A 13,101-nucleotide genomic window follows, 5' to 3' on the forward strand; every position below is an offset into this window, starting at 1 on the left:
TAACTATATTCAACAACTTGGACAAGCGGTAGAAAATGGAAGGATGGAACTTGCTCACACATTTTACGGGGTTACAGTCATGCATGCTTAAATATTATCTATGATAATCATTGAGCATCTTGCTTTACGACTGGTAAATGACTGACTTTATGAATGAATGAATGACTGAAGTCTTCAAGATAAACTCTCATTACTAGATAGTGTTTGCCTAAAATAAAATTTGAATAGTGCGATAGGAGTATTTTTTTATTTGGGTTATAGTTTAATTATGTGCCTAGCATGGGAAAGACCTCAATGTAGTTTGTCATTCTGACATAGCAAGTAAAAAGCACACCAGTTAATTCATGAGCACTTTGAGAAAAGTCGAGGGAAAAAAGTATTTTACCAATCAATGTGCCAGTTTTTAGGTTATAAAAACTGATTTAATTGTATTTTTTTGAATGGAGAGTGAATACAAAATAAAATAGAAAATAAAATATATATATATATATATACACAAAACCCAAAACCAGAGAAGTTGGCACATTGTGTAATTTGTAAATAAAAACAAATGATTTGCAAATCTTTTTCAACTTATATTTCAATTGAAGAGACTGCAAAGACAAGATATTTAATGAGAAACTTAAACATTTTTTTGCAAATAATCATTAACTTAGAATAGAAAAAAGTTGGCACAGGAGCATTTTGACCACTGTGTTACATGGCCTTTCCTTTTAACAACACTCAGTAAACGTTTGGGAACTGAGGAGACACATTTTTGAAGCTTTTCAGGTGGAATTGTTTCCCATTCTTGCTTGATGTACAGCTTAAGTTGTTCAACAGTCCGGGGTCTCCGTTGTGGTATTTGACGCTTCATAATGCGCCACACATTTTCAATGGGAGACAGGTCTGGACTACAGGCAGGCCAGTCTAGTACCCGCAGTCTTTTACTACGAAGCCACGGTTGTTGTAACACGTGCAGAATGTGGCTTGGCATTGTCCTGTGAAATAAGCAGGGGCATCCATGAAAAAGACGTTGCTTGGATGGCAACATATGTTGCTCCAAAACCTGTATGTGCCTTTCAGCATTAATGTCGCCTTCACAGATGTGTAAGTTACCCATGTCTTGGGCACTAATACACCCCCATACCATCACAGGTGCTGGCTTTTGAACTTTGCGCCTATAACAATCCGGATGGTTCTTTTCAGCTTTGGTCCAGAGGACACGACGTCCACCGTTTCCAAAAACAATTTGAAATGTGGACTCGTCAGACCACAGAACACTTTTCCACTTTGCATCAGTCCATTTTAGATGAGCTCGGGCCCAGCGAAGCGTTTCTGGGTGTTGTTGATAAATGGCTTTGGCTTTGCATAGTAGAGTTTTAACTTGCACTTACAGATGTAGCGACCAACTGTAGTTACTGACAGTGGTTTTCTGAAGTGTTCCTGAGCCCATGTGGTGATATCCTTTACACACTGATGTCGCTTTTTGATGCAGTACCGCCTGAGAGATCGAAGGTCAAGGGCATTGAATGTTGGTGTCAGTGATTTCTCCAGATTCTCTGAACCTTTTGATGATATTGCAGACCGTAGATGGTGAAATCCCTAAATTCCTTGCAATAGATTGTTGAGAAATGTTGTTCTTAAACAATTTGCTCACGCATTTGTTCACAAAGTGGTGACCCTCGCCCCATCCTTGTTTGTGAATGACTGAGCATTTCATGGACGCTGCTTTTATACCCAATCATGGCACCCACCTGTTCCCAATTAGTCTGTTCACATGTGGGATGTTTTAAATAAGTATTTGATGAGCATTCCTCAACTTTCTCTTTTTTGCCACTTGTGCCAGCTTTTTTGAAACATGTTGAAGTCATCAAATTCCAAATGAGCTAATATTTGCAAAAAATAACAATGTTTCTCAGTTCAAACGTTAAGTATCTTGTCTTTGCATCTATTCAATTGAATATAGGTTGAAAAGCATTTGCAAATCATTGTATTCTCTTTTTATTTACCATTTACACAACGTGCCAACTTCACTGGCTTTGTAAATATGTAGGTATTTTTAAAATGCATGACAACTTGTGCTGCGTTTAAAAATACCTATTTTACACTATTGTCTTGTGCTTGTGGCATTTCTCAGACCAAATGTGCTGAGCACAGTTTTCAGGAAGAGATTGCGACAAAGCACTTCTCCTAAGTTATGCAACGGCACAGCACAAGGAACTTTGCCCTTTAAAATTAGAGTTGACATGCTTGAATGCCTCACACTGTACCGAGATCACGTTATTTTATTTGTTACATGTGTCTAAGATGAGCGTTAACATGCAAAAATATGGAAAATCTCCTGGGAAAATTGGTTAAAAATATGGCATTTCTCTAACATCACAATAACTCACCATCTACTCAGTTTTATTGCAGTTTATGGATTTGAAACATTGTGATGTTTCCACGTAAGCGAACCCTGAAATATTGCAAATATTTATATAAAAACCATTCTGAGCTCCTTTTACGTAGCTTATAGTTGGACATTTTTCAAGCTGGCTGACATAATTTCTTCCTGGGTGTTACAGAAAGTGTGAGAATGTGTGACCTGCTGCCTGCTTTTTTTTACGTATACAATAAATCTAGTATTTGTCATTGTATTATTTGTTATTGTGTGAATGCCCACATACACAATTCAACAACAAAAAAGTCATCTATTATTCCGTCGCAAAAGTTTGCCGGAGGCCACAGTCAACAGTTTTCTTCCGATCAGAACCTTTCAAGTATCAAAAAGTTCGGCTCAACCCCACAAAACAATATACTAGGGATGTCCCGATCCAGGTTTTTGCACTTCCGATCCGATACCGATATTGTTTTTGCATTTCCGATCCGATACCGATACTGACCGATACCGATACTGACCGATACTGGCCTACCTGAGCATGTATTAAAGTTTAATGTTATTTAGCCTACTTAGTTGTCAGAATCATATTGAAAAGGGTTTTAGTACTCTTGATAACAACTAGCCAGCTGAATTAGGGGAGTTTGAATAATACACAATGGTTGGTAACAAGAAACTGACCTGTTTATTCAAGGATAAACACAAAATAGACAAAATTATACATGACAAACAGAAATGGCATCATTGAACTAGGGCTGGGCGATATGGCCTTTTTTTAATATTGCCATATTTTAAGGCCATATTGCGATACACAATATATATCTCCATATTTTGCCTTAGCCTTGAATGAACACTTGATGCATATAATCACAGCAGTATGATGATTCTATGTGTTTTGGTTGATTGATTGAGACTTTTATTAGTAGGTTGCACAGTGAAGTACATATTCCGTACAATTGACCACTAAATGGTAACACCCCAATAAGTTTTTACACTTGTTTAAGACGGGGTCCACTTAAATTGATTCATGATACAGATATATACTATCAGATATATACTATCATCATAATACAGTCATCACACAAGATAATCACATTGAATTATTTACATTATTTATAATCCAGGGTGTGGAGGGGGGCGCCGGATGTAAGTGTCAAAAAGACAACTAAAAGAGTTTGATATGAGAATAAATCTAAAGTTAAAATATAGGGTAGAAATGCACCCATTTGCAGGAAATGTAGTCTTGATTTTCAAAATGTTCTTTCAAGGCTTGCATGTCTACATTAAAACATTCTTCATACTGCATTAATATATGCTACTTTTAAACTTTCATGCAGAGAAGGAAATCACAACTAAAAAAATCACTAATTTTTTCATACGGTGTTGATCTGGAAGTTTTTGCCATTTTGATGGTGTGGAGTCTGGACGTGTGGCACCGAATGGAGATAAGCGTCTCGACAGACGTCACAATATTTGAACAATGATGACAAAATGTTGTCTCTGTCGTGTCCGTGTGTCGAAAATTGTTATGCGCTTATTTTTTTATTTGATTTTGTGCGTGGCATAGATTTGCCGTGCGTAGAGGACGCTTGAGCAGGCGCGCACCTTAGCGGCTGCGCTAGCATCACAGCTAACGTTAGCCATGCCGCTACCTCGCTCTCTGCTGGGAGAGGGCGTATACGTATGTGACGTATGACGTGACAGTATGTGACGTGTGTAAGAAGGTGCGCTCGCTGTCTGTGAGAGGGAGACACAGGAAAGAGTGAGAAGAGCTGTCGTGTAATGCCAGCAGCTAAAAGCAACTGCGTGAGAATTGTGGATGTGTTGAAGGTGTGCTGGAAAACGCGGAAAGGAAATTACGGAGCAGCAAAAAAGTGGAATGTATTATTTAAATAGGTGGGTTGGAAAACACGGACCGGAGTTTTTTTTTTAAACTGGATCTGGATCGGCATTTTCCCATGCCTTGCCGATACGCAATTTTTGGCAAATATAGGCAGCCGATCCGATCCAAATATCGGATCGGGACATCCCTACAATATACCAGGTTACCCAGAATTCCCAGTCTTCCGGGATATTTTTCCCATTGAAAATGAATGGGCCATTTTTCAAACTCGCACAATTCCCACATTTCTGAAGCGATTCAAACTGTTCCACACACTCCAATCACTTTGGACAATCATACTACCATTTTCCAAGTTGAAAAAAATTCCAGGAATTCCCAGAATTCGGTCTACATTTTTCACCCGTTTCCGACCGACCATTCCACCTTCAAGTCATTCCTTTTAGTTGGGACAACAAATGTTCCTTTTTTTTTTTTTTCGTACAAATTCCCGGTTTTCCTGAAATACCAAGATTTCCGAAATACCAATTCTCAATTCAAAGTGTTACACGACAACATTTTTCAACCGATTCAAAAAATTCCAACACCAACCCATTAATATCTTCTAGGACAATTGTGCTAATATTTTTTTTTTTAATTCTTTTTTTATTTTTTTCCCAAAATTTCCAGGAAATTCCGGTTCAACATATTCAAAGTTCTACAATGGCCAAAATCTTCAAAGTTGTGCGCCACTTTTTTACCTGATTCAGACCTTCCAACCAGCCACACACACTACTCTTCCAAGATTTTGAAGGCAAAACATGTTTTCCCTTTCCCCAAAATTTAAGTTTTCCTCGGAATATCCAGGAATTTCTTAACCTAACTCTCGCCAGATCCTTGTAGTTTGCTGAGCTACACACAAGGATCTGGGACTTCTCAATAGGAGATGTATTTCAGAAGGCAGGGCCTTATAAAAAAGAGACAAACTACATTTCTATCCTTTCCAGTATTTTATTGGGGGGAAAAAACGCATACTGGCTATATACTTATTTTGATTATTGTTTCTCAGCTGTTTGTAAATGTTGCAGTTTATAAATAAGGGTTTATTAAAAAAAAAAAAAAGTAGCCTCTGCGCATGCGCATAGCATAGATCCAACGAATTGATGACTAAATTAATCGCCAACTATTTTTATAATCGATTTAATTGATTTGTTGTTGCAGCCCTAATATTGTTCTTGCTGACATAGTTATGTTGTAGTTGTAAGAAGAAAAAAAAGAAAGAAAAAGTCAGATACTGATGAAAAAAATCAAAAGGCAGACACAATATACAGTATGTCAAAATGCCAAATATTGACGCAGATAATCGGTCGATCCCAAGTAACTGGGTCGTATCTAGACTCAGGCAATAGCAAGCTTTGCAAAATAAAACTGTTGCAGGTTTATGGAATGACCTTGAGAACAGTCCAGCCGGGATCAGATTAAGTTGTCTTATCGCCGCAGAGATTTCTTACCTATCAAGCTGCCGTGTTACAAGCTTGTCAAAGTACTGTCCTAATCTTTACTTGGCCGGGGCGACTCTTCACACCCCTTCAAATCTTATTATGTCGTATCTGAAGGATTATCTACACGTCACGGCAACACAACACACAAAAAAAGCAATATCAGTGCAGCCTTCATATTTTACACATGGTATTGGAAAATAGTGCTGAGCTTGAAAAGAAAAAAAAACATACAAACCTTGGGAGAGTTTTTCATGTAATGAATGAGAAGACCTCGATGTTTTGTGGGTTTTTTTTCATCATTCTTCATTTTGGATGATAAGGTCAGTCAAGGAAGAAGCAAATCTCGACACACAAAAGGCACAATACCCAGACAAACAGTGTGACGCAGACTGAACAAAGTAACTTCAACACTGCAATATGCATGCCAGGCCAGTAGTTGGCGATGTCATTAGGACTGCAAAGAAACTTCTTTATGGCGTCACATTAGTGCCAAAAATCCGAGCGCATAAAAACTGTTATCGCGCGCTGATTCTCCACTTCGTGCGCGCGCGCGACACCCTTTTGCGCGCGCGACACCCTTTTGCGCACGCGTGGTGCCTTTTTGCGCGCGCGCGGTGCCTTTCTGTGCGCGCGCGGTGCCTTTTTGCGCGCGCGCGGTGCCTTTCTGCGCGAGCGACGCCTTTCTGCGCGAGCGACGCCTTTCTGCGCGCTCTCTGTGTACTCCTGGCATCTCTCCTCGCGCTGTCATGTTTCTTTTTGGCACTTTGGGGGCGGGTATGCTTAGACGGCCCCTCCTTTCTGATTGGCTGTGAGCATTTTTCATATGACCAATCATTCTCCAGTGTAGCAACGTTGTAGCCATCTTACCTCGGACATCTAGCCTCAATCATTACATTGATGTCAATGGTACATGTACTAATTAAATTACCATAACTTGCTCGATTTTCGACCAATTTACAAACGGTTTGCCTTGTTACAAATCTTATTACATGTAGATATGACATAGGATGCTGTATCTGTTGAAATTACCTCTTTCGGTTTAAAAAAAAATGACTTAATTGTGCAACATAGTTGTGTAGGGTCAGTGTTATTCAGTTCTCTGATTATTTTAAACTGTTTCAGAATACATTATTAAAAGCTATTTTTAACATTTTAAAAACAAAATTCAAAGATTATTTCATTAATTTTATGGCTGAATCAAAAGAAATTCCATAAATTAGAAAACAAATGTTCAAGAAGAAGTGAAAATATAAAATAATGTTATTGCTGGTGGACCAGTTCTGGCTGAAAGATGTGATTATGGTGTTTGTTGTTTTATTATTTATTTGGGTCACATTTTGTATTACCCTGTATTGTGTTTATGTGCTATGAAATAACCTTCATCAGCGCGCAACATTTTTTTATCCACTTCTTCCTCCGTAAATCTTGATACATAGTGACGATGACCCGCCCTGCTATACTTCTGATTGGCTCTGGCATTTTTCAGCATTTTTCGCCTGACCAATCAGAAAGAAGGGGCCGTCTAAGCATACCCGCCCCCAAAGTGCCAAAAAGAAACATGACAGCGCGAGGAGAGATGCCAGGAGTACACAGAGAGCGCGCAGAAAGGCGTCGCGCGCGCGCGCAAAAGGGTGTCGCGCGCGCACTTAGTGGAGAATCAGCGCGCGATAACAGTTTTTATGCGCTCGGATTTTTGGCACTAATGTGACGCCATAGACTTGTCTCAATTAGTCACTGAATGAAAATAAAAAATGATAATAAAAAATGTATATTGTTGTTTGTCCGGTCAAAAAAATGTGTTTTGGAGAACAAAGACGTTTAAAAATGGGGGTCAAAGTTTGACATTTTTTTTTCTTATCGTTGATATGATATCGATCCCAATGGAACACTAATAATAGGCTGCAACTAAGGCTGGGCGATATGTCGATATACTCGATATATCGCGGGTTTGTCTCTGTGCGATATAGAAAATGACTATATCGTGATATTCGAGTATACGTTCTCGCGCAGTTGCTTTTAGCTGCTGGCATTACACTACAGGCTCTTCTCGCTCTTTGTCGTCTGTCCTTCTCACAGACAGCAAGCGCACCTTCTTACATACGTCACATACTATTACGTCATACGTCACATACGTATGTATAGCATGGGTAACGTTAGCTGTGATGCTAGCGGACCGGTGCGAGTGGTAATACGAGAGAAAGAAGGTGCAAATCTGGTAACAAATGAAGGAAGAATTAATTCCCAAGATAAACAGCACTGGGTCCATCGTCTGGCGGTGGTTTGGCTTCAAGTGGGAATATGTCGAACAGACAACCGTAATTTGTCAAGTGTAGGGCAAAAGCGTTGCTATAAAAAGTAGCATTACTGCTAATATGTAGCATCATTTGAAAAGTCACCTGCTAGAGAATGAAGAGTGCTTACTCCGTATGTCAACATCTCCGTTCGGTGCAACATGCCCACACCATCAAAATGCCGAGGCAAACATTTCCAGATCAACACCGTATGAAAAAAATAGTCAACAACAAAAGGAGATAATGTCCGCAGGAACCTACCACATAGCGAAGGACAAACACTATTTGATTTCCTATTATGCAGCTCATTTTTATTTGACAGTTATTGAAATATCTTGTGACATCATGCACAAAAGTGCACTTTATTTGTTTTAAACTATTGTAGTGGCGTTCTGTACAAAAAGTGCACTTTAATTTAGTGTTGTTTTGATATGTCATCTTAATGACATCATGCACAAAAGTGCACGGATAGCTTGTTTTAAAATGTCTCTGACAATCTTGCACTTTCTGTTTTGGAAATGACATGAATGTTTGTGCCACTGCTTAATAACTGTTTAATGAATACAGTTTTGGTCAATTGACTTAGTTTTGATTTCCCTTTCTGCATGAAAGTTTAAAAGTAGCATATATTAATGCAGTATGAAGAAGAACGTTTTAATGTAGACACATAGAATCATCATACTGCTGTGATTATACACATCAAGTGTTCATTCAAGGTTAAGGCAAAATATCGAGATATATCATGTATCACGATATGGCCTAAAAATATCGAGATATTAAAAAAAGGCCATATCGCCCAGCCCTAGCTGCAACTATCAATCAATCATGAAAAAAACATGAAAATTGAGTGAAAGTCACCAGGGTTAAAGGCTGGGGGGCATACTTGCCAACCCTCACGGATTTTCCGGGAGACTCTCGAAATTCAGCGCTTTCCCGAAAACCTCCCGGGACGAATTTTCTCCCGAAAATCTCCCGGAATTCAGGCGGACCTGAGTGTCGACAGCCTGTTTTCACGTCCGCTTTCCCACAATATAAACAGCGTGGCTGCCCAATCACGTTATAACTGTAGAATGATCGAAGGCGAGTTCTTGGTTTCTTATGTGGGTTTATTGTTAGGCAGTTTAATTAACGTCCTCCCAGCGCGGTAACAACACACAACAACAGCAGTCACGTTTTCGTCTACCGTAAAGCAGTTCGTCTGCCATAAACAGTAATGTTGTGACACTCTTAAACAGGACAATACTGCCATCTACTGTGCATGCACATATGACAATAACATCTACAGCTTTAAGAGAGTGCAGTGCACAACTGCGCACACAACAAGGAAACGAAGCAGAATGCATCATCAGAGAGGGTGTTCAGCATGGTTAGAAAAATAGTGACAGAGAATAGAACAAGGATGGACAATTCAACCCTTAACTCAACAATGAGTAGATGAGTGTTATGTGTGTGTATATGTGTAAGTAAATGAACACTGAAATTCAAGTATTTCTCTTATTTATATAAATATAATAAAAAAAAAAAAAAAAATATATATATATATATATATATATATATAGCTAGAATTCCCTGAAAGTCAAGTATTTCTTATGTATATATATATATATGAAATACTTGACTTGGTGAATTCTTGCTGTAAATATACTCCTCCCCTCTTAACCACGCCCCCAACCACACCCACCCCTTGGAATCGGAGGTCTCAAGGTCGGCAAGTATGCTGGGGGGGAAAAAAAAAAGTTAGTCTGAGGCTGAGTTGACTTGAAGCTGTTTAATGTTGCACTTTTTGTATGTAGAAGAAAAGTTTTGTCATTTTATTTAATCTGAGCAACAACTTGAATCAGTTTAATGTTGCACTTTATATGTGGAAATGTTGCACTTTATATGTAGAAAGGTTTTGTTAAGAAACCAATTCTGAGCCTTATCTTATTTAGTTTTTATTTTATATATGTTGACCGCATTAACCCTGGCAATGGACCCTGTGTATATATGTATGTTATTGTTATGCTTAGCACTCATGACTGCCTGCTGTTGCACTGATCAGCCTAGTGGTGGCTCACATCCATCACACACAGAGCTATTTTAAAGCAATGTTAAAAGGATAAAGCCATTGTTTACAAATCTTGGTAAATAAATAACCACAAAATGTATATTTTGTTGTTTTCTTACTGTATCGAAAATGAACCAAACCGTGACCTCTAAACCGAGGTACGTACCGAACCAAAATTTTTGTGTACCGTTACACCCTTAGGATATGGGTCACCGGGGTATTGTTTTTTAACTTTGTAAAGCACTTTGCGTTGCATTTCTTTTATGTATGAATAGCGCTTTATAAATAAAGTTTGATTGATTGATTGATTTTAATCAACTTAATGTTTTACACACAAGTGTACAATTACAATTGCTTTTGACATGTACAGGTAAAAGCCAGTAAATTAGAATATTTTGAAAAACTTGATTTATTTCAATAATTGCATTCAAAAGGTGTAACTTGTACATTATATTTATTCATTGCACACAGACTGATGCATTCAAATGTTTATTTCATTTAATTTTGATGATTTGAAGTGGCAACAAATGAAAATCCAAAATTCCGTGTGTCACAAAATTAGAATATTACTTAAGGCTAATACAAAAAAGGGATTTTTAGAAATGTTGGCCAACTGAAAAGTATGAAAATGAAAAATATGAGCATGTACAATACTCAATACTTGGTTGGAGCTCCTTTTGCCTCAATTACTGCGTTAATGCGGCATGGCATGGAGTCGATGAGTTTCTGGCACTGCTCAGGTGTTATGAGAGCCCAGGTTGCTCTGATAGTGGCCTTCAACTCTTCTGCGTTTTTGGGTCTGGCATTCTGCATCTTCCTTTTCACAATACCCCACAGATTTTCTATGGGGCTAAGGTCAGGGGAGTTGGCGGGCCAATTTAGAACAGAAATACCATAGTCCGTAAACCAGGCACGGGTAGATTTTGCGCTGTGTGCAGGCGCCAAGTCCTGTTGGAACTTGAAATCTCCATCTCCATAGAGCAGGTCAGCAGCAGGAAGCGTGAAGTGCTCTAAAACTTGCTGGTAGACGGCTGCGTTGACCCTGGATCTCAGGAAACAGAGTGGACCGACACCAGCAGATGACATGGCACCCCAAACCATCACCCAACCATGCAAATTTTGCATTTCCTTTGGAAATCGAGGTCCCAGAGTCTGGAGGAAGACAGGAGAGGCACAGGATCCACATTGCCTGAAGTCTAGTGTAAAGTTTCCACCATCAGTGATGGTTTGGGGTGCCATGTCATCTGCTGGTGTCGGTCCACTCTGTTTCCTGAGATCCAGGGTCAACGCAGCCGTCTACCAGCAAGTTTTAGAGCACTTCATGCTTCCTGCTGCTGACCTGCTCTATGGAGATGGAGATTTCAAGTTCCAACAGGACTTGGCGCCTGCACACAGCGCAAAATCTACCCGTGCCTGGTTTACGGACCATGGTATTTCTGTTCTAAATTGGCCCGCCAACTCCCCTGACCTTAGCCCCATAGAAAATCTGTGGGGTATTGTGAAAAGGAAGATGCAGAATGCCAGACCCAAAAACGCAGAAGAGTTGAAGGCCACTATCAGAGCAACCTGGGCTCTCATAACACCTGAGCAGTGCCAGAAACTCATCGACTCCATGCCACGCCGCATTAACGCAGTAATTGAGGCAAAAGGAGCTCCAACCAAGTATTGAGTATTGTACATGCTCATATTTTTCATTTTCATACTTTTCAGTTGGCCAACATTTCTAAAAATCCCTTTTTTGTATTAGCCTTAAGTAATATTCTAATTTTGTGACACACGGAATTTTGGATTTTCATTTGTTGCCACTTCAAATCATCAAAATTAAATGAAATAAACATTTGAATGCATCAGTCTGTGTGCAATGAATAAATATAATGTACAAGTTACACCTTTTGAATGCAATTACTGAAATAAATCAAGTTTTTCAAAATATTCTAATTTACTGGCTTTTACCTGTATGTCATAAGTAGTGATGCTGGGTTTTTTTTAAACTTTAATTTGAAGCCTGCCTATTCAGGCTCCAAAACACCATTGTCATGTAACCCAACAGATTTTTTTCTGTATAGTTATGACAATACTATTAAAAAAAAACGTGTACCTTTGCACTCTCTCTGCTGTTCTTTTCAGACCGCTCTACTGGCTGGGTAACGAAACCCTCAGAGTGTCTGCTGCCCTTTTTGCAGAGAACCGCCGGCGTCTGTGCAGCGGGCTGAAAAGCAAAGGCGGCGTGGAGGCCCGCTCGGTTGTGGTGCTGCAAGGCGGTGAGCAGCAACAGAGGCACTGCACTGACACAGACCTCCTCTTCAGGCAGGTTGGTGGACTTCATCTGATTCACTTGGGTGGTTCTCTTTAACTTTACAGCCCCCTGTAGGGGAAACAGTGAAACCAAACAATCAAAAAAGTAGTTTTATCCTTTTACAGCTGTTTGTCTGAGTTGACCGTGTAGAAGTGTTTTTCTGAGAATGACTTCAATGAAATGTTTGTCTATTTTATGGAGGAATGTAGTTAATCATAGAACTGGCATCCAATGTTATTAAAAAAGGTATTGATTTTGAAATCCAGAATCAATTCTGAATCAAATCATTACCCCCAAGAATGGAATTGTGGGGTGCCCAAAGATTCATTAGTCAATAGCGCGCATATATATATATATATATATATATATATATATATATATATATATATATATACACACATATATATATATATATATATATATATATATACACACATATATATATATATATATATATATATATATATATATATATATATATATAAAAACTGAAATAACCCTGTCCGAGAACCATTTTTAAATGGTTTATTTAAATGGACGCAATTTGTTTTATTTAAAATCCAGTCGGGATACATTTTAAAGTGTGTGTGTGTGTATAAATATATGTATATGTGTGTGTGTGTGTGTATATGTATGTATGTATGTATATATATATATATATATGTATGTGTGGGAAAAAAAATCACAAGACTACTTCATCTCTACAGGCCTGTTTCATGAGGGGTTCTCTCAATCATCAGGAGAAATCTCCTGATGATTGTGATTTTTTTTTTCCCCCCACACA

At 38.7% G+C, this 13,101-nt stretch overlaps 1 protein-coding gene across 1 annotated transcript in view; it reads left to right on the top strand.

Moving 5' to 3' along the window:
• Window positions 1-13,101, top strand: part of pepd (peptidase D) — a 55,264-nt gene that overhangs the window by 499 nt on the left and 41,664 nt on the right. Inside the window, exon 2 of the mRNA XM_061964582.1 lies at window positions 12,149-12,332. Coding sequence (XP_061820566.1) covers window positions 12,149-12,332 — 184 coding nt within the window. The remainder of the gene's footprint in view (window positions 1-12,148; window positions 12,333-13,101) is intronic.

Source organism: Nerophis lumbriciformis, linkage group LG06 (assembly GCF_033978685.3).
Source record: "Nerophis lumbriciformis linkage group LG06, RoL_Nlum_v2.1, whole genome shotgun sequence".
Classification (NCBI taxonomy): Eukaryota; Metazoa; Chordata; class Actinopteri; order Syngnathiformes; family Syngnathidae; genus Nerophis; species Nerophis lumbriciformis.